At 40.9% G+C, this 22041-nt stretch overlaps 1 protein-coding gene across 10 annotated transcripts in view; it reads left to right on the forward strand.

The window, feature by feature from the left end:
• Dys (Dystrophin) overlaps positions 1-22041 on the forward strand; it is a 494001-nt gene that overhangs the window by 464088 nt on the left and 7872 nt on the right. For 7 of the 10 annotated variants that reach the window (XM_050170004.3, XM_055065913.1, XM_050170000.3 and 4 more), the window contains 17 exons: positions 509-681; positions 1287-1555; positions 2137-2297; positions 2979-3113; positions 4907-5132; positions 8019-8079; positions 8201-8262; positions 8430-8504; positions 10099-10303; positions 11656-11744; positions 12773-13103; positions 16431-16542; positions 17452-17660; positions 18172-18219; positions 20305-20374; positions 20875-20990; positions 21618-21867. In XM_050170004.3, coding sequence (XP_050025961.1) covers positions 509-681; positions 1287-1555; positions 2137-2297; positions 2979-3113; positions 4907-5132; positions 8019-8079; positions 8201-8262; positions 8430-8504; positions 10099-10303; positions 11656-11744; positions 12773-13103; positions 16431-16542; positions 17452-17660; positions 18172-18219; positions 20305-20374; positions 20875-20990; positions 21618-21867 — 2592 coding nt within the window. The other 3 variants (XM_050170001.3, XM_055065914.2, XM_055065915.2) reach the window with 3 other exon arrangements.

The following is a 22041-nucleotide window of genomic DNA, read 5'->3' on the forward strand; positions in this document are numbered from 1 at the left end:
TTATGCTGGTGCTAAACTGCAGTACATAACTTTTTGTTTATACATTTTGTTGCAATGATATGCACGTTAATTCTTTAAAATAACATTGTTTCATCGTGAAACAAAATGGTCATTTGTTTACTGTAGGGACTGGTCATGTGTAATGTAACCTTATGTAATGCCTTAAATGTATCTCTTTGATATGTATAATTGATATTTGTGCGTAAGTCACAACTAGTAATACGAGATCCTTATGCATGCAAAAGATAGAAAAATGCTGTTTATGTGTTTAAAAAAGGTGTCAGCTTTGTCAGTTACAATTATTAAAATGCACATAGAACATCTTTTTGATGTTCACTACATTGTTGTACAAAGCTTAGTGTATTTTTTTCTTTTGCTGTCGCGTGTGCTCGTTCTAGTGTGTGTGAGGGGAGGGGGGGGAAGGGTAACACTTATCACAGTGTGTCCTATAAGTCAGACTGCATGCATGTGTCAATTACCTTGTTTTTTTTTTCTTCGTCTTGTTCAGGAATTGCAGCGTGAGATAGACACTCAACGAGACCTGCACCTGACAATCAATGAGCGCAGCTCTCACGTGCTGCAGTCTATGAACAGGCCCGATGAAGGTCACCACCTTCGCAGAAAACTTGATGAAATGAACGGTCGATGGAATAATTTGAGGATGAGGACAGTATCACTGCGGTAAGTTATTCTGCCATGCCTTGGAGGTTCCTGCTCACATTTACTTCACTGCTAGAATTTGCATGCATATGTTTGCTGTTGTCTCTACATTTGATTTCATCACCTTTTTTGTTATTAAAGCACCTATGTAAAGTCAACCTTGCTTTTTTCTTTCATTTTTTTTTCAATCAAATAGGCATCAGCATTTCCTTGAGTTTCACAAAATAATGCCTTGAGTGGGTTGTTGCTAGCTGATACTTCCTCTTAAATGGAACATCAGTAATACAGATGAAATTCTTCATGAGCCATGCATAGGTTATCTTGTGACCAAATTCTTTGCCTTTATTCTTGACCACACAGTGGAGAAAATTAATCAAAGCTATTTCATAGAACCTAATGGTATTGTATGTACATCAAAGTGCCTTTCTCTTTGTGCTTTTCATTTGGTAAAGTGGACTAAACACGCTTTGATGATGCGTTATGTGGCTATATGCAAATAAGCAAGCAATCTAGAGGATTTTTTGACAGCCACTATTTTATATCCCAATGAACTTCCTTGTGCACTTATGGATGTCTTATAGACACTTATGGATGCTTATGATATTTGTGTTTATGTTACACTTCAGAAACCGTCTTGAGAGCAATGCTGAACACTGGAACCAGTTGCTGCTATCACTACGTGAGCTGACAGAGTGGGTGATCAAGAAAGAGACAGAGTTATCGGCACAGCCAGCCATTGGTGGTGATGTAGCCACCATCATGAAGCAACAGGAAGATCATCGAGCTTTTCGAAGAGCTGTGGATGATAAACGACCAATCATCGAGAGCAGCTTGCTTGCTGGCCGCCAGTACATAGCAAGAGAACCTCCTCTCTCGGACACAAGTGACTCTGAAGGTCAGTGTGTTTTTGGTTAAACTTTAGCTGTGTAATGATATTAAAAAAAAAAAAAAGAAGCTTGTGAAGGGGTTTCTGAACTCTTAAGATAGCTCACATCTTAAGAAACTTGTAGGCTCATAACTGTTTGCTTTTTTCATAGCGAGATTATTAAATTCATTAAGGATGAAATATCCTTTTCAGGCATTCATTCCTAAATTTGTTAAGTGAAGGCTCCTGTATTGTTTTTTAAGGCTACCTAGGCATGAATTACAGTCGCATCATTATCACATATGACCTACTAGTTGTCATGCCACTTTACTGTGAATCTACCATGTTCTCATTTCTCTGCTGATGGTTTCCTAACAGCAGTAAAGATTAGGCATTGAAATATATCAGTGTGTCATTCTTAATAATGCATATATGCCATAGAGTTACAACTGTTACAGGCAATATCCACATGCATTACCGGAATTTCAATATTTGAGAGTGAGGATGACGGCATAAGCATCTCTAGATTATCAGATAGCAGTTTGTCTGAAGACTCACTCAGTAAATTTTGCTTGAAAACACTATGGACTAATAAATTTTCTTTTTTGCAGCCAAAGAATATGATGACAGCAGAGGTTACAGAAGTGCTGATGAGCAAGCTAGGGAGATCACGCGCAGCATTCGAAGGGAAGTAAAAAAACTGGCCGACAACTGGAATGGCTTCCTAAGCCACACTGACCAAAGACAAATGAGGCTGGACGATGTTCTTCATGTAAGAGCTCCTAGCAACATTTTTGCTAAGCACTTGAATGCATGAAGTCAGGGTCCTAGTCATGTGTCGTGAGTGCCTTTAGTTCCTGGCCTTTAGTTTCCTGGAGTCTGGAAACTGGGAATGGTGAATAAACAAGCAAACAAATTTTGATATGTTTTTCTAGTTATTTTTTTATTTCATGTTATTAATTACTCTTACACATTTTTCTAGTTCTGATGCATGTAATATTCTTTTTTTTTTTTCACTTATCGGTGGACAAGGTAATTTATGCTGTAACATGCTGTTTCATTTTCTTTTCTAATCTCTTTCATTGAAGTTAAAACCTGTATGTTTTTGTTATTCAACTAAGTTGAGAAGTAAAATTTTACAGTGCCTTGTTATTTAACATGTGTTCAAATTGTCCCATTTTTTTTAACTTATTAGCAGTGTGGCATGCGTAGAAGAGAACCTTAAATCACATGTTGATGTCCTGAGGACACAGTTTCCCAGGTCTCTTGGTTGAGCACTTTTTTCTTTCTTTTCTTTTTTTAATTGAGTTCAGTTTTGCTGCATCAATTTCAAATAACTGCTGTAGCAGCTGTAATTTGCATAAACCATCACATTGACAGCACTAATGCATGTATGTACTGTACGACTGCAGATTTTCAGTATACTTAACAGTCCATCTTCTTTTGCTTACAGAAGATGCAGTCTCTACAAAGAGCAATGGATGACCTTAGTGCTCGACTTCAAGTTGCTGAAAATGCAAAAGCCCAATGGACTCCCGTGTGTGAGTTCCTGCTTGACCAGCTGGCAGGCCAGATTGACGAATTAAGAGTGAGTGTAGCTTCTTGGCAGTTTTTTGTGTATTCAAAGCTCACATCCTTCCTTTATATTAAAAAAAAAAAAAAGCATTGCTATCTTAAAGGTCATCATCATCATCATCGGCCATTAAGACAAAAAACTGGAGTTAGGCAGATCATGTAATGCATAGAGCAGATAACTGCAGTCATCAGTTAAAGTAACAGAATGAATACCAAGGGAATAAATATGCAGGCAAGGGTGCCAGGGAATTCATTCGTGAGATAAGATTAGAAAATTTGCAGTTGTAGGATAGAATTGGCTGATGGAAGACAGGGGTACTCGGAGTCATTGGGAGAGGCCTTCATCCTGCAGTGGTCACAAAATGGGCTGTAGATAACAATAATCAGGATGGCTCCAGTTATGGCAGTATTTAGTGTACCTTTCTTGTGCCTGGTCATTTGCAGTGGTGGAACAGCTATTGCGTCAAACTGCGCCGAGAACAGCCCTTTGCGCCATCCTGTGTTAAAACGGCATTCTAGTGGAAAATTGCACTGAGCCTATGCCAAAGCATGCATAAAGGTGAAACTGTCCTTCTGTCGATGCTTCGCAGCTAGCAAAACTGAAATGAAAACAGCACGCTAGCATTATCATCATAAAGGATGCAGAGGCCTGTCCATAGAGTTTCTCGCTGTACTCTCTCGGCCTGTTGGAGTCCTTCGGTTCGTCATTCGTGCATTTTTCTCTGATGGACGAGCAATGTAGTGCCGCTGTACCATCTTGCTAGTGCTTTATTTCAGTGTTAATTGAACACGCGTGGTACTGTGGAGTTTGCTGAAGGAGGATGTCAGATTCTAGGATTGAAGGTAACCTTTTTCGATGCTTATGGGTGATATCAGGGCTTTGCAAAAGTGCCGATGCGATCAGAATCACACGGGGTGCATGGTTAAGAATAGTATTAGCGAATGTGGTACATGGCGAGAGCCACCACTTTGCTGGGTGCTGCCATGTTCGTTGACGTAAAACTTCTGCGTCGAGTTCGTGTCGCTACGCTATTTCGGTAGGTATGCTTGTTTAGCATACCTACGATGACAATTACTATTATTACTGTTTCTTTCTGTACCCCACTCCTGTAATAACCCTGTCAAAGGGTTGACAGTATGTTGAAATAAATAAATAAATAAAATAAATACGTCGCTGTTGCAAACACAAAACCATATGTGTGTCTCACGCATGCACAGTGGCACTGATGCTATTCCTTTTTTTTTTTTCATTCTTTCTTTTCCTTTATTTATTTTTCTTTTGCGGCCACCAAGCTTTTGCAGCCATTATTCAAAAATTCCCTAATGTGCATGGCATGACATCAGTATATTGTATGACTTCATGTTCAATGCCGGCACACATGCTCGATCGGTCTTGCAGTGAGCCTTTGCCCACAAGCTGTGACTGTCGCACTGTGTTGCATCCTGGGTTAATAAAGCCGCATTTGTTGACACTCTGTCTGTGGTGCCTTCTCTGCACCATATCGATGAACCTGGCCGTAGCACCCACTGTGTGTCATAGTGTGGAGGAGCGTCGCATCCTTTTCTGACCATACTTGCAGGGTAAGCCTCATGCAAGCCCGTCTTGATAACATATCAGCTACATTAGTTCAAATTTGCATGGTATATGGTAAGCACACGTGTATTGGACCCTGCGCCAAAAGTGTTTGCTGCTGCGCCAAGTCGGCTTTTTGTCTGTGCCAGGACCTGCACCGAAAGGTGAAATGGCTGTTCCATCACTGCAGTTGTGAAGAGGCTATAAGTGCGTGTTTTTCCCTGTGCCTGCAGGCGTTCCGCGACCGGCTGGCTCCACTGCAGTTGCAGGTGGAATCGCTGAACGAGGCGGCTGGTGCTATCACGAGCTGTGGAGTTCTGCTGTCACAAGGAAACCTGAATCGGCTTGATGAGTTGAGCAGCCGCTGGCGCCTCCTGCAGGTGGCCATTGACGAGCGCCGTCGACAGCTAGAGAACTCCTTGCTTGATCAGGGCTCGCAGCAGCAGCAGTTCCTCAATGGTAGGATGTACAATGAGCTAATACAGTCACCTACATTTAACAACTTTAAAAGAACGTCATGTGCTTACCACTGTCCCGTTCATGCTCAGGCTTCAAAACCAGATTGCATTTTCTTTCCCCACATCTTTCCATATAACACCTGAAATCATTGTTTGCCTGGTTTGTCCAGTGGTTTAGTTGCTGGCAGACAGCAAAACCAGTCCACATTTTTGTAGCAGCTCGTTTCTCTTATGGTGATGTGCGCATACAATGTTGGTTTTCAATTTTTGTAAAGGAGTCAGGCAAGCAAGGAAGCCAAGTCTTTTACTGAACAATGTGGACTAAAAGATGCCATCTTATTGCAGCACTTGAGAAAAAACCCAAAAATGATAAGTGCAAGATTTTCTTTAAGGTTGTTAGAATAGAAACACAAGTCACTTCAGTGGTTGCAGAAATGCTGTGCTTGTAAAAGCCTTTATAAGGACACTAAAGGCAAATAATAAGTCGACATGGACTGTTTAAATACCATTCCAGAAACCTCACAATGCTTGTTTCATGCCAAGAAAGGATTTAGTTTACGAGAAAATTGCATCTGAAGGGTCCGAATACACTTTTCGAAATTAAAATCTCCCACCACCCAACCGGGGGAGTGATGACGTTGCATACGCCATCACCATCCTTTGCTGCTGTCGGTGAGTAAAACGGCGCCTGACAGACGGCGGCACTGAGCCAAGACCAAGCGGTGGATTCACCGCTGCAGCTGCTTTATGGTCAAGTGGAGTAGGCCATTTGGGCATCCTGCGACATAACATGGAAGTTGAATTCTCTGCTACTTGCATTGTGTGCGAGTTTCGCAAGCCAGCAAAACCAGCACAGCACTACGCGATAATGAAACTACTGAAACGCGAAAACGTGGGTGCTGCGGAGTCAAGTAAAAACGAAGCCTTTTGACCACCCACGTTGTTGTCAAGGGTAACTTCAATTAGTTCATTTTTCTAAAAATAATAGAACTGGACAAGTAGCATTTTATTTCGCCTTATAATACAATAAAATGCTGTTTTTTGCAACTAGTGGTTGACTACTAGTGATGAAATTTAACTGAGGAGTGCTTACGTAATCGGGCAAGTACTTGAATTTCCCGGGGGAGTCTCTAATCATGTCCTGTGCTTACCTCACATAGGTGAGGTAAACTGGTAAAGCAGGTAAAATGGGTCCAACTGTGGACCCATTTTAAAGGGCCTACTAATACTGCTTGCATTTGCACAGGCACATTGCCATCATTGTTGTGAAAACATGTTGATTATTCAAGTCATAATCACAATGCGAAATGGAGCTCTTTGTATAAGGAATTTGGCTCAGAACTTTAGTTGAGGTAAAGTCTGCTGTGAAGACAGCATCAAGTAGGCAACAAACAATAGGTCAGTGCGGCAATAGCATTGAAACATTGCATTGATGAGGCACGTTGCAGTGATATACTTTTCTGTCATTTGTTTCATCATGTGATATGGCTTCAGACATGGACACTTAACAGAAATATTAAGTTTAACTAGATCGATAAAGTATTCTAGAAGTCTATCATCATTTTCTGTTTGCCAATATATCACTGTTGCATAGGAAATTGCCGCCCGAACTCCCGCTGCTGTTCCTCAGTTTGAACTGGCTGTGCCAAAATGAACAACTTCGTAATCTTCATGTGACCTCCCTCTATGTCTCTGTTATTTCTTTTAAAAACTCTTTGGTGTACTGCTTGCTTGAGTCGCTGAAGCTATCTGCGCTTGGTGGCTTTGCTGGGGTTTAGGTTATACAAGTGTTTCTCACACTCTCCTAGTAAGTGACCACTTCTAGTAAGACCTTCCCTCCACCTTTATAAGCTATTTGAAATTTTACTTTTTCCGATGATGCAGATACATTTACATTTTAATTTTTTTAAAAGCATTAACCACAGCAGATAGAGCTACCAAGAATGCTTGTCGAAGTTTGTTAACAAGGATTGATTTAATCATGTATTTTCATGAGAAGGATGTATTTCTTTTCTAGCTACAACCATATCTGCTGAACCCCAATTCTGCAGTTTCGATGAAATAAAACCGGCTGCGATTGGGAAGCCGTTTTGAGTGAAGTTTCCTTTGTGGCAACTGAAGGTTTAGATTGCTGTTTGTCTTGCCTTTATGCCATCTATTTTGTGGCTAAAGCTAATATCACACTCTGCTTACTAAACATCATTTCAGGGTTGACATATATACATACATATATATCTTCTAAAGAAATTGAAAGAAAATGGCATTGAAAGAAGAGGGGCACCGCAACTGAAAATTCATCTCTGTTCCGGCGAGCAAATGTTCATATAGTTGGACCCTCTGTGACCCCCCAGAAGAAGGTTCATTGCCCATTTGTGGGTCATGACCTGCAGTTTGAGAAACACTGGGTTATACGATCATTTGAGTCTTGACAGCCAGAGCAGGCGAGGCAGTGCTGGCACCTAAGTGGTTGTAAGTAGAGAGGTAAATGCAACTCGCAAGTGGCAGGACGTAACAGCCGTCTGTGAATCAGCCAGTGCTGACGTCGCATGAAAGATACTGTAGTGCATAACAGGTGGAGCCACTCCGATTTTCCATTTTCGTCATTTTGTCGGTTACAAGAGCTCTGTTTTTGTTACAAATGGTGAATTTGTGAATACATAAGACAAATCTTTCAATCTAGCTCAACCTTACATTTTTCTTTAATGTCCCTTTCAGAACAGAACTTCTATCTTGACTCACTCTGCCCTCTGCTGCTTAAGGGGCAGTAATCTGAACATTCATAGGCTGGACTTTTTGTATCTGGGCCATTCTGTATCTGTCACAAGAGAAAAATTACGTCCCCTATTACGGTTGGTTATTGCTAACTGCATTCTTCTGTTCTTCCTAGCCTCTGTGGAGCAGCCTTGGGAAAGAGCTGTAGCTGGAAACAAAGTGCCTTACTACATCAAGTAAGAAGAGCTTTGCTTTTGAGTTTGCCATATCACTTGGTTTGCCTGTTTCAGTCTGGATATTATTGACACTGTGATATTAGATGCTAAAAAATAATTGCTCATTTGCTCATTTTTCCAGCCATGTTACCGAAACCACGCATTGGGATCATCCTCGTATGTTAGAACTAATGGACTCGCTTGGTAAGCAATGCTTCGATATTTTTATTGTAAAACATGTTAATGAGTGGACAACTAGTGGAAGGGAAATGTTCATGAATTGTTGTGTGCTGCTCGTATACTGGGCACAAGCAACCTTGCATAAGTGAAGTATGGAGAAAATTTTTCATTGCAACTTTTCTATTTTTCAGCTGAATATAATGATGTGCGATACTCTGCATACAGAACATCGATGAAGATCAGGACCATACAGAAAAACCTTTGCTGTGAGTAATTTGTCAGCAGTGTTTCACGTCCCTACTGAAAGACCACACATTCGAAAGTGTTCCTTTTCAATGTGAAGCCTTCGTGTTGTTTTACCTTGACTAACAGGTGAAACAAAGTTACGTGTTACTGCTACAAGCACTTTGAAAACTAGATGACTAAACTTTAATGTAATGGCTATTCACCTAGCAGCTACTTTCATAAATTGCATTCTTGCCTGCCAAAGGCAGGGCAAAAAGCACGGGTGAGTGAGAAGACAAGTGTCGTCGCATGTTTTCCACTGTTTTCAGTATAGAATCTAACCTAGGCCAAGCCAACATTCTATCAATCTAGGAAAGTAAGCTAAATTTTGATTTAACGAAGTTCAATATAACGAAATTCACAATATAACGAAGTACTTAACTTTTCATAACGTTTTGTTCATAGAACACCATGTATTTAGAACCTCAATTTAACCAAGTGTGTTTGTATGCGATTTCAATATAACGAAATTTCGCTTCCGCCGCAAAGGAATGCCGAGGCAATAAATGGAAGCTTCCGCGGACGCAGATGGTCAAATGATAGAATTACAAGCAGCTGCTTGCAAACGCACCTCTTAAATTACTTGGCGCGACAAGAGTGACCGCCGAAGTGGAGCTGCATCATGTTCCGCATAAAGTCCCAAGTGAGATATGATCTTATCGCCCCCCGCGCACTTTGTGCTTTAGGTGCGAGTCAAAGTGTGCGAGGGTGAGACAAAAAAGATGGTCGCTTCACGAGTGCCGCCTTCCCGCGCGAGCAAAGGGAAAGAGGGGGAGGGGAGTGAGCTCGCGGTAACGTGATCAAGCGTACGCGAGGGGTTTGGGGGCAGAGTTGGAGGCAACTTGGCGCACGTCTCGACTTCTGGCGCACCACCCGGCCATGGCTGCGCATGGCTGTAAGCAGGGCTGAGCACATACGCACGCACCGCGCGCCCTGCTCTAGAGGTAATCTGCGGCGTGTGCAAAGAGTGGGCGCGCCGAGACGGCCTGGCATCATGTAAGCTGTCTTCCCCCGCGTTCGGTATTGGAGGCTGCGTAATCTCGAGTTTCGATTACCCGTTGGAGCGAGAGGCAGACGAAGCATTCGCTCCCCGCTGCCGGCGCTTTTCCTGTTAGCGTCGTTTCAGTGCGGGAGACGCTATTAGCCGCGGGAGCGGAGTGCACGCGGAAGCGTGACTGGCTTCGCTTAATTCGTGCGCCGCCGATGTGAAGATATCGTCGGCGTTGCATGAAAACGCGTATCGTTCGTCGCTGGCCCCCAAATTCATCAGAATGAATTGTTTTCCCATTCAAATTTGCTTTTCTTGGTAGCCCGATAATTAGGAAAGCTCTGTGGCCCCTTTCCGTGTAACAAAAATCGATCGGCGACTGTACTTATTTACATAAAAGATCAAAGTTCAATACAACGAAATTTCGATATAACGAAGCAAATTGTCGCTTTTACCTACTTCGTTGTATTAAGGTTTAACTATTCAATTCACTTTATAAGTGTTTTGCAGACCGAATCATATGCTTTAGTAGTTTCAATGTTAAATCCGAAGCTTGGTTTGATGTTCTCGCTATTTGTTCATTCCAGTGGACCTAGCCTTTATGAACAATGCTATCAATGCATTTGATCAGCATGGCCTGCGAGCTCAGAATGACAAGCTGATCAGTGTGCCTGAGATGATCACTTGCTTAGCAACCATCTATGAAGGTGTGGCCCAGGAGCATTCCAATTTGGTGAAGGTGCCACTGTGCATTGATCTGTGTCTCAACTGGCTGCTCAACCTCTATGACACGTGAGCTTCTTTGTCACTCCTTTCACTCGAGTGTGCCATTCTATCCACTATGTGTTAAACAACTGTAAAATCATGTAAAACAAGGAATTCCTGTGTTAGCATTGTCATTAAGATATAGAAAATTTGTCTCAGCTACCAAGAGTGAATGATGATTACATCTTGTTAAATCGCACTGATGTCCAATGGCGCATTTAAAAGTAATCCGCAACCATCTTTTGGTTTCATCAATCAAGCACTGGTCCTCATAATTTATTTTTTAGCATTTCACTTGCCTCATGCTTAGTACTGAAGCAGTTTAATGATTGTTTATGCATTTGTGATTCGGAGTTAATAGTATCCCCTGAAAAAAAAAAGAAGAAACAAGTAGAAATGTTGGGGACCACACAATGCTACTGGAATGATAATAATAGACATTGCCTAAAGCAGAGCTTTTATTTCCTTATTGCTTTTCATTAGTAACCTTCCTTTTGGCCTCTGCACACTGAGGAAATGCCAATGAATATCAATGGGTGGCATATTTTACTTGACAAGGAACCCACTGGTGCACCTTTACCTTGTATGTAAGCCATGTCCGATATTTTGTCCCAGGCTGCTCCTTTGCTCTCAGATGCATACTAGCGAAAACCAGATGGTAATTATTTGGAGGTTTGAGCACCAACATTTGTCTTCAGAGAGTATCACTCTCCAATCAGGAGCAAAAGATTTCATGAGCTCAGGCAGGCTGGATCCCTCTAGAATTGCCATTTTTATTCTTTAGACCATAACAGACTGCTAGCTTGCTTGCTCGCAGTTCGTCAAAGATCTAAACTTTTTAGCATAAAAACACATTGTATCACTGCTGTAACATACCAAAAGCATGTTATATATTTCAATCTGCAAGGCTTATGTTTCAAGTTAGTCTTTGGTTAGTTGCATCTTATGATCAGTAAAAGAGGTGATGTTTTGCCATTGCTGTCGTTAGGGTCTTCTGAATACGGTGAAAATCTCTTGTTTAGTTAGCATCAACAATTTGCTTCTTGCTTATGACATGACCTTACTGAGCATGGCTTGACACAGATAGGTTGTTGCAAATGGCATCACCAGGGATCTTGCTCGCCTTCATGATTAGGAGTGCTCATCAGTGGTGCAACTATGGAGCACTCTGGTCCTGTTTTTCTTCTGTGTTCTGAAATTCCCTCTTTACACTGCACAGAAAATTAACTTTAAAAAGAAAGAATGAGCAGTCATCTCTCAATTATACATTCTGACTAGATAATTTGACTTGTGACACCATAAAATGACATTGAGAAAGCCAGAATCTGTGCAACAATTAACTAAACATTTGTTTCTTTCTTTTCCCCCATTTCTTTCAGGGCTACAAGAACAGGGTACATAAGGATCCTGTCATTCAAGGTTGGGATTATCCTGCTGTGCAGGGGTAATCTCGAAGACAAATTTAGATGTAAGTATTGGCTAAACATCATGCAAGTCCGAATGTTGCCAGTTCTTAATTGTGATTGTTTGTTGCATTGATTCTCATAAATTACTGGCATTTGGCATATATGTGCTCCAAGAAAGATAAAACAAACAAATTGGTAATGCTATGTGCCTAAATAATTCAGCTGGTCCCCTGATGTAAAAAATTTAAGGGGTTGAAAAGTCTTAAGAAATAGTCACAAAACAAACAACTCTAGACATTGTTAACTTGGCAGGACTTTGTGATGCCTGATCTATTAGTTAGTTGTGATGGTTTAATTGACTAGTTGACACACAAATAATGGCAGTACTTAACTGACACTCGGCAGTGGGTGAACAAGGAAAGCCTCAATTCAGAGTGAGCGTTTCAACAAGGGGATTTTTTCTCATTCTTGTTCGTTTATTGTTGAGTACCCTTCTAACTTCACTACCTTCAGTCACTAGCTCAAGCAGATATTTTGTAACTTTCAGGGTTTATAAACCATAGGTTGCCAGTGTAATGGTGAACTCTGTAATACTGTCATCATTGTGGGGTTTTTGTTCCTCAATGTGGGCACAGTGCACAATATTACATGTTACATATTCGTCCTCAATTTGTTTACTGTGCACTAATCTTTGTGGAGAATTTAGTTACAGGTTCCTTAAGAAGCTTGAAAGAAAACTTTAGACATGGCCTGATTTTGACTACCTAATCAATTTAACAATTATTCACGAGTCAGTGCAGTAATCAATGAATAGGTAGCTTTATAGATCACTGTTATGTATGTACTGTGCACAACATTACAAACAGAAGAGTCTGGATGTTACGAGAAAGGAATGCAAAATGTACTCAAAACTGCCAGAGTGTGTGTACTTTTCTGGCTGAATTATAGCTGCATCCTTTCATTCTGTATTACGTTAGTTAGCACAATGCTTTAGTTGACAAAATGCCTTAGTGTTACCAAGGGCACTTTTTTCCCAGGAATATTCCACCATTAACCAACACTGTCTTCATGGGCTTATGTCATTTTTCAGACCTGTTCCGGCTCATTGCGGATGGTAACGGCTGTGCTGACGAACGACAACTGGGCCTCCTGCTTCATGACTGTGTGCAAATTCCGAGGCTCCTTGGCGAGATTGCTGCTTTCGGTGGCTCCAACATTGAGCCAAGTGTCCGAAGCTGTTTTGAGATGGCAGCACCAGCTGGGCGGCGAGAGATCCAAGCATCGCATTTCTTGAACTGGCTCCTGCAGGAACCACAGAGCTTGGTCTGGCTTCCTGTACTTCATCGTTTGGCTGCTGCCGAGACAGCACGACACCAAGCCAAATGCAATGGCTGCAAACAGTACCCTATAGTTGGGTTTAGGTAAGCGAAAAAAGAGTGTCTGTGGAAACAAGGGAGCCAGGCTGGCATTTACTTTCGCCTAGAATTTGTGTTTGCTTTCACAGGTTTGCAAAAATGATAGCATTATGCGAGACATATGGCAGGTAATGTGACTAGCTTTATTTCTTACCAATTGGCATTTCCATTTCGTAACCCAGAAAAGAGGCAGGGGATTCAATTAATTTTTAATGTTTGCAGTTGTGATTGCAAATTCGTATGCATGGGCACTACTACCATGCTATGCCAATATACAATTAAAAAATTTTTAGTATAATTCTTTATCTATATTTCCTGTCTCTGTTTTGTTCTGCCTTTCTTTGTGTTTTTCAGTGTTAAATGTAAATGCTGAACTGTAATTGTAAGTGCACCTCCAGTACAATTTACATATTTAACCATTTTTGCCATCGCTGATGCCTGGATGAGTGAAGTTATGTTAACGGTCAGGCATGTTAAACTTGCTTTTGCAAATAGACGTCAAGAACGAGCCGGGGGCCCTATAATATATCAAATGTATTTTTGAAACAATATGCGTCCCTTTTTGCAGATTATATTTCCCTAATCTCTGAGTGCAGCCTCTCTTCCCAAGTATTGGTTATGTGCCAAAGCAATCCCCATTCATAAAGAAGGCAATAAATTACATGTGGAAACATATAGACCAATATCACTAACAAGTTACTGCTGTAAATTAATGGAACACATAGTAAGTAAAGCCCTAATGATGTACTTAGAATAAAATAATGTACTAGGTATATCCTATGCAACACGGTTTTAGAAAAGGTTTGTCAACTATAACACAATTATTAGAGTAAACACATCACTTCGCATCAATAATTAACTCCAAATTCCTAGCTGATGCCATTTTTATTGATTTTTGACAGGCTTGTGATCATGCCGTGCACTGTGAACTAATAGAGAAAATAAGGCCAATTGGAATTGGACAAAATATAGTAGAATGGATAGCAGCCTATCTGTCAAACCGAACTCAGTACGTTGCCATAAATAATTATGACTCTGACCGACTCGAAGTTTATTCAGGGGTGCCACAGGGGTCTGTATTGGGACCATTATTATTTCTCATTTACGTTAATAACATCGTTGGTTGCACAGAAAATGGAGTAAAATTTTGGTTCTTCACCAATGACTTAGTAATTTACACATGCGTTTAAGGAATCGATAACCAGCTTAGATTAAATACTATACTAAACAATATAGCCCATTGGTGTGACACGTGGGGAATGGAAATTAATGTTAAGAAAACACAATATATGATGATAACTTATAGAAAGACAATATTTATGTTCAATTATAGATTAATGGGTAATGATTTAATACAAACTGACACAGTAAAATATTTAGGCGTAACCTTTACAAGATCATTGAAATGGAGTACCCATATCGATAACACATGCACGAAGGCCTTCCGAACGCTCGGTTTCTTGCAAATAAAATTGACTGCAGCATCATCCTATATGAAAATAACAGCCGATAAAGCTTTAGTAATGCCATTTCTTCACTATGGTAGCATAGTGATGAACCTGTACCAGAAAGGATTCACGCAGAAATAGAGTAACTCTAATTTATATACTCTAAGCATTCTCAAGAGGAGAACGTAAGTGCTCTTAGAAACCAAGCAGCACTGCCTACCCTTGCTTGTCGGCGTCGTGTGGCTGTCATGGAGTTCCTTTTTATGGTACGTCATGACAATATTAGTATAAATAAGCGAGATTACATGCAGCCACCACATCGACACTCCATTCGAACCTGTCATAATAAACACATCAGGCATTACCTCACACACTCTGACACGTTCAGATATTCATATATTCTTTCCTTCCTTAAAAGCCCCACACAGGGGTATTACATAAGGGGTGGGATTACAATAATAGTCAGAACAATATTAGTTAAGGTGAGAGAATTGCTGACACTTCTTCCCTAAATGCAGATGAACTGGTGATGGCAGCAATGTCGTAAGGAAGGCCGTTCCAGTCTACAACTACACGAAATTTGGAATGCGTTGCCAAAGGAAATTATAGAATCAGATTCTGTGAATAGAATTATCACAAATTTGGAGCAATATTTTGGTTGCACATGAGAGTATTTGAGCGCGTAGTTCGCAAGATAATGCGTTAGTTGAATGCTTGGACACTGGTGCACGTGTAATTGTAGTATGCTGCTTTATGATTCGAGATGTAGATATTGCAATGTGCTGAAGAGTGGTATCTTATTGAACCCTTATAACTACAATAATGTCGTAAAACTCATATTGTAATTCTTCTGAGCACATTTTGTTATTGCTTCATGATTCACGGGAAACAAAAAGAATGCCAGTGTTGTATGGCAGTTTTCTTTTTCATATTTTTCCCTTCTTTTTTTCTGTTATTCCCATGCTCATGTGCATTGTTACAATCCACTTACTTTTTGGGCCTGTGCAAAGGCTCACAGCGTTGTTGAATAAAAAGAAATATATAGTGAGATTGTTGCACATGAATCTTCTACTAGTAATTACTCAGTCTTTTTCAACAGGCTTCACTTTGATTTGATATGCCATGATTCTGGTGGTATTGCGTACTGTGACTGTGGTTGAATTGTTATTTCTATAACCTCATAGTCTCAGGATAGACATTCATCACATGCATACAACGCATCTTCGCAGGCTCTTCGTGTAGATGGATCAACTTTATTACTGCTGTATAATTCATTGTATTGTCCAACATGGCATTTTCTTCTACTTCCATGTTTGCAATTTCAATTGGCTTGATACCAAATTATGAACATTATAAACTATAGGTTGTTTTTTAACTCTTTGAGCATCATGTCCTTTCATAGAAATTCATCCTCCCATAGTCACATCTTTTTATTGAATTCTTCAGAATGGCTTATTTCAATTTAATACAAGCAAATAATTTTTATGTGACAACAAAGCAACGCACTTTTTTTAATCTGGGCAATTTCATTCATGGTTCAGAATACATGGATAAACTAGCATCCATGTAAGGGGGTGACCCCCAAAGGGTCAAAGAAAGATCATGGTCTCATAGCACAAACGACAAAGGAGACTTTCCCTGCTGTACACTTTTCCAACATGCAGTTTTCAGAACATTTTGAAAACTCGGGGTGTTGTTCTTTTATGTCCTAAATCTATTGGATGTCTTTGTCTCAAAGCTAGAGCTGTCCATTTGTTGATAGTCATATCCAGTAGTTCACTCCCTGCCACATTAGTGTCCATTTTTCAAATGTCTGGCAAGAAATACTTTATACTTTTCAATATTATCAGTGAGCACGAAAGTCAGAGCAGGCCCGTTGTTCCAGGTATCGGTGTCTCAAGTGCTTCAATGTGGACCTCTGCCAAAGCTGCTTCTTTTCGGGAAGAAAAACGAAGAACCACAAAGTTACCCACCCGATGCAGGAGTACTGCACCACAGTGAGTTCCGATGTTCCTATGTCTGAGGAGCCACCCTGCATTGGAAATGATTTCGACGCTTTATTTAGTTAAGAAACTTTTGGGTAAATGCTTTGATTATTGCCTCATGCAAGCACACGTCATCAGAAATAAACGGAGTGGTCTTTTTGCTTAAAGTACCTGTAAATATTTCAACACAGAATTTTTTTAAATTTCTTTTTCTACTTTTCTACACTAGCCATCACACTTCGTACATATATGTTGGTTTCAGATAGACAAGGTTTTTCATTAAAAGCTTACAACCCACTAAGAACATAGCATAGAGATGTCTGGAAAAAAAAAAGAACGAAAACGAAAAACTACAGAGATGGCCGTGCCAAACTGTAAAGGTATACCCAAAAGCTAGAAAGGAATGTTATACTGGTGACAGTATGCAGTTACCTCTCATTTTACCTTTGCTTCACTTTCTTGACCTTTACTTTATTTAGCTTAAGGCACCTGAACTGAGACTTTGCAAGCTTAAGAACTTACTCATCTTATTAATCCTCCGAAAGGTCACCATCTTTTAACACTGTCAGAAAAGAAGACAACCTAATTTTGTAGGGTTTTGTTTGCTGAGAACTGCTACAAATGAAGAAAAACTCTTATTTATGTGTATAATAGTGCATCTTCCTCCTTTCTTTTTTTCTAATATAAGCCCCAAAAGAACCTTACATTAGATTCAGAACCATGCCGCAAATACACCGCAATATTTTTCCCACTAAAAGTGCAAAGAGCTCAGCCACTAAACAGTGAAGTCATGCATGAAAGCCAGCTGTTCGGATGCCTTAAAAAAAAAATACTGATGCACATGCGTAGTAGATGTTGTGTTTGCTCGATTACCTTATCTACGCTTGTTACTCTAAACGTACTCTTTTGTTGCATCACCAGACAACATCTGGAGAGGACGTGAGAGATTTCACCAAAATCATGAAGAACAAGTTCAAGTCCAAGCGCTACTTCAAGAAGCACCCTCGAGTTGGCTACCTGCCAGTGCAGACTGTCCTGGAAGGGGACGACCTCGAGAGTCCGGCACCATCGCCACAGCACACATTGTCATCACAGGACATGCATTCTCGCCTTGACCAGTACGCAAACAGGCACGTCAGAATCACCAGCAGGGTGATTTCTGATACTCCGTATTATCTCATTTTATTTCATTTTTGTTCTTTTGTACTAACTTTCTACCCATCTTTAACTTTTTGTGTCACAGTCTTCTCTGCATAGATAATGAACCATAATATGTATATTTTGATTTAACCGGTTTTCAAAAAGTATTTGGTTTCATACTTGTACCTAGTAGACTTTGCAGTGCTGTCTGTTAGGTTGGAAATTAGTCGTATCACACATTTTTGATGCTTCAGCATTTAAGTCTGTGTCGTGAGTAATTTTTTATGCAGTGCTAGCAATGGTGCAAGAGCTATAGCATGAATTTGGAAGTTAATTCAACGGGTCTCAAGAGTGCCTAAGTTGACTGTATAAGTGGTGGTTTACATTTTGAAACTGTGTAGTCTGCTTTGCAACGAGACTGACTGGCTCCCATTGTATCATCCAGCTGCAGTTATTCGTATGCACAGTTTGTTCTAATTACTTGCGCTTTTCACTCTACAGGTATACAGACACTGAACTTAGGACAAGGAGTAACTCTACTCCCGACTCGTAAGTGCTCGTGATTGTTGGCTCATAAAACTCGCATTAATATTTCGATGCCATAGAACCTACAAACACATTTTATTTGCCTGAAAACTAGAATAGTGTATTCAAATAAAGAAAAAGCAATGCAAAATGTTTATTTCATATGGTATGTTACAAAAAATTATTTTCAACGCTTGCTGAGCTGAGCAGCAACTTCTCTTAAGCTCTGTCAAGTATATTATGGCGTGTTAACTTATTAACGCCAAGTTGCAGAATTATTTAAAATAAACCTATAAATGTAGCTGTATATATAAATAAAATGTACAGTTGAAACTTGATTTAACAAAGTGATTACCATGCTTGAATTATTTAGCTAAATTTGGAAGTTTTAGATCTTGTAATACTTGGATGGCCTATCAGCATGATGACATCATTTTGGTCATTGTATATATATGTCATCTTTCACCCATTAAAATTCAGTTGTGAGTCTGCACGCGTCCTGTCCTTTTCTACTTGTGTTGTCCGTGTGTCTTAGCGCAGTAACCCCAGTATTACAAGATGAATTTCCACCAACTAGCACAACTTGCCGCTGCACTTAAGTTCGTAAAATCGAGGAAGGAATCTAAAATCGTAACGTAGCGACACGCAAAGGCTACTGCAGCATTGTATTTGCCGCTGATCCGGCCATCTGTCGCATAAACCATGAAATAACGAAAGCAACCACCGCCGCCCCTACCGAGGTGTTGTTGAGTCGGCTGTTCCGTGCATGGGCATAGCATGCAGCCTCGTCAAAATACAGCTAGGGACGGGACCATGACGCCTAGATGTTTTATCACGATAGCTTCAGAGCGCATGCTCAAAGAAGAACCCATCTGTGTCAAAATTATAGAACTCACCGCTATTTTTGCTTATTTATTTCAGGAAAAACTTCGTTAAATCGAGTTTGGCCATGTTTGTTTCGTTAATTTGGGTTGATGATAACATTGAACCCTGTGGGTACCTGCCAAGGCATGTAAATTTCTTCGTTAGATCGGGAACTTCGTAAAATCGGGTTTCGTTAGATCAAGCTTTAACTGTATACTGCATTAAAAGTAAGCTATATAAAAAGGTACTTTACATCTTTATTCTCAAGCAGCATTCATTTGCCTAATTAGTAATAACGATTCTTCACCCCCCACTATCTTCTAAAAAAAATTTGGAAAAACGTTTGCGTGCGAATCTAAGCAGCCCTTTTTTTGCGAGAAAGAGCACGTAGCCAAGGCTGCCGAACGTGTTTGTTCACTCTGTCATTGAGCCAGAGCGGTCGGAGTCCTAAGGTGGTGCTGCGTTAATGGCGCGATCTCCGGCTTCTTGCGTACGGCCGCCTGGATCGGCGCACGCGGCAGGGGCTCACTGTCGCCGCGCGCCGATCTATGCGGCCGCGTCTTGCGTTGCCGCGTTCCTACACTACACGAAAAATAGTGCCACAGAACATCAACAACTAAGCCCCTTCGTGAAACCAGCTAAAAGCGTCCCCGATAACTCTATTAGTGTGTTGTCATGTAGGCCTGGACTCGGCAGTGCCCGGGCAAGTTTCACGCTCATCGGGTGCGGACATTGCTTTGTGAACCCATAAAAGCAGTGCGTTCACTGTCTGCACCTAGGTATCTTTCTTTTGAATGTTCGCCAAATAAAATATTATTTCTCGTGCCCATCTTGTAGAGATATCACTGGGAAGAGAAAGGGGAGGGGAGTCATACTAAATTTTTTTAATCTGAGCACCCCCCCCCCCTCACTTTGGGCATTGTGATCGTGAAAAAAGGGGGGTGCTTAGAATCGAGTAAATACGGTATCATATTGTGACTTGTTCATTTACATGCCATGGCGACTGGATTCTTTGTGTGCGCTGCATCATTCATTGCATGGTATATATAAAAATTACTTGAGGTTTGGCAGCTCCACCTGTTTGCTTCAAAACATGTGCCCTTACGTGCTTTTTATCCGAAAATGCAATATGGAGTTGCTACTAAATGTTTGTCGGCTTGAAACAAGATGACATTTAGTTTTCTTTGCTTTTTAAATACAGCACAGTCACTTAGCGTTCCTTGTCTGTCTAATTGTTCATTTTAGAAGCGAAGATGAACATCAGTTGATCGCACAGTATTGTCATACTTTGAGTGGAGAGCTCCCAACATCAGTGGTAAGCTAGACTTTCTTTTTCTTTCTCTCTATCTTGTAACTGGGAAAATCTAGCTTTTTGGATGCATGTTTACTCTATAAACTACCATGTGGACTTTTATCGTCATTAGCCTACCCAATGGCCTACATGATCTATATTGTGGCTTTAAAAATGTAGCTTTGGTTAGTCTCATGCTAACAGGAACTAGGCTCTTTTTGATGATCTCACTTTAAAAAGGTTGTATTTAAGAGTAGCAACGAGTGATCTTTTTTTTTTTTGTATAAGTAATGCAAAAGGAGCTATGACGCAACTTTTGAATGCTGTCGTAAACAGTTTCCATGAGACTTTGTACAATAGCCAGTTTACAAGAAAAGGATCTTATTTCAAGTGACTTTCTTCATTTCTTTTTTTCCTGGTATCCTACAAGTGCTTGACCATGTGGTGTTCGTTGGTTTCTTGCTTCTCACTGAAAGAGTTCTGCATTCAAGCTGCATGTATTCGCGTTTCATTTTTGCGTGCAGTGCAACTCTTCGTTGTTTCTTCAACCACGGAGCCCTGCTCAAGTTATAGCAACCATCGATGCTGACCAAAGGGATGAGCTTGAGCTGATGATTGAGGAACTCGAAGAGGAGAACAGGTCTGCAACACTGCTTGCACTCATCATTGCTTTCTGGTCATTTAAAACTACATTCATCTTTGACTGTGATGCCTGCTTGAACGCAACATATTTCATGAAAGATAACAACAGGAAGAAATGAATAGCGGGACATTGCCCTTGTTTATTCAGCCAATGTGGCTTATTTCAAAGACAGAACGTGAAAAAGAATGCGAGGAAAAAGTGGCATGCACTTGGACAGCAAGCAAAGAGTGATGCATAGCAGCGAGTGATACATTGCAACAAAATAGCAATGCTTTGCCTCAGCAGAGAAGGCCTGTAAATTTTTTTTCTTGCTTTTACTCCTTCCACTACGTTCTCTCACCTTTGGAGAAACAGTGCAAAGCAGTCACCCACCCAGTGCTGTGGAATGCTAGTCGACGTGTAGCAGTGAGTGTTCAGATTAAGCACATGCGCAAGTAACCATGCTTTCTTTTTAAATTGTTTTTAAGAGAAAACTAAGCGGAACCCCCAACGTGTTCAGGCTGTAAGAGAATTTAAACCTAATTGAATGGAATTAGCTTTAAATGGAGCAAGCTGACAGTACATGTTGTATTCACAATGTCACAGTCCATGCTGCTTTCTTCACTATCTCTGATAACTTCCCAGGCATCTGCAGGCAGAGTACGATCGGCTGCAGGAGATGCAGAGTGTGGGGCTGAGTCCAACGCCCAGCCAGCTGGAAGAGGAAGCTGCCCTGAGCCCCAGCGGCAGTAGCACTCGCGACCAGGAGATGCTGGCCGAGGCCAAGCTGCTCAGGCAGCACAAGGGGCGCCTCGAGGCCCGCATGCACATTCTCGAGGACCACAACCGGCAGCTGGAGGCTCAGCTTCAGCGTCTGCGGCAGCTCCTAGACGAGGTGACGCATGCAGCCCTACTCCTGGTGTTGATGTGCGACTTGGGTGCTTAAGCGCATCTGAACTGCAGGAGCTTGCTTTTGTCGTGGCTAGTGTATCCACGAAAGATGCAATGCATGCGCCCTCATACTATCACTATGCCATTCAGCTAAATTTCGAGCTGAGATCTGAAGTCG

Source organism: Dermacentor andersoni, chromosome 6 (assembly GCF_023375885.2).
Source record: "Dermacentor andersoni chromosome 6, qqDerAnde1_hic_scaffold, whole genome shotgun sequence".
Taxonomy (NCBI): domain Eukaryota; kingdom Metazoa; phylum Arthropoda; class Arachnida; order Ixodida; family Ixodidae; genus Dermacentor; species Dermacentor andersoni.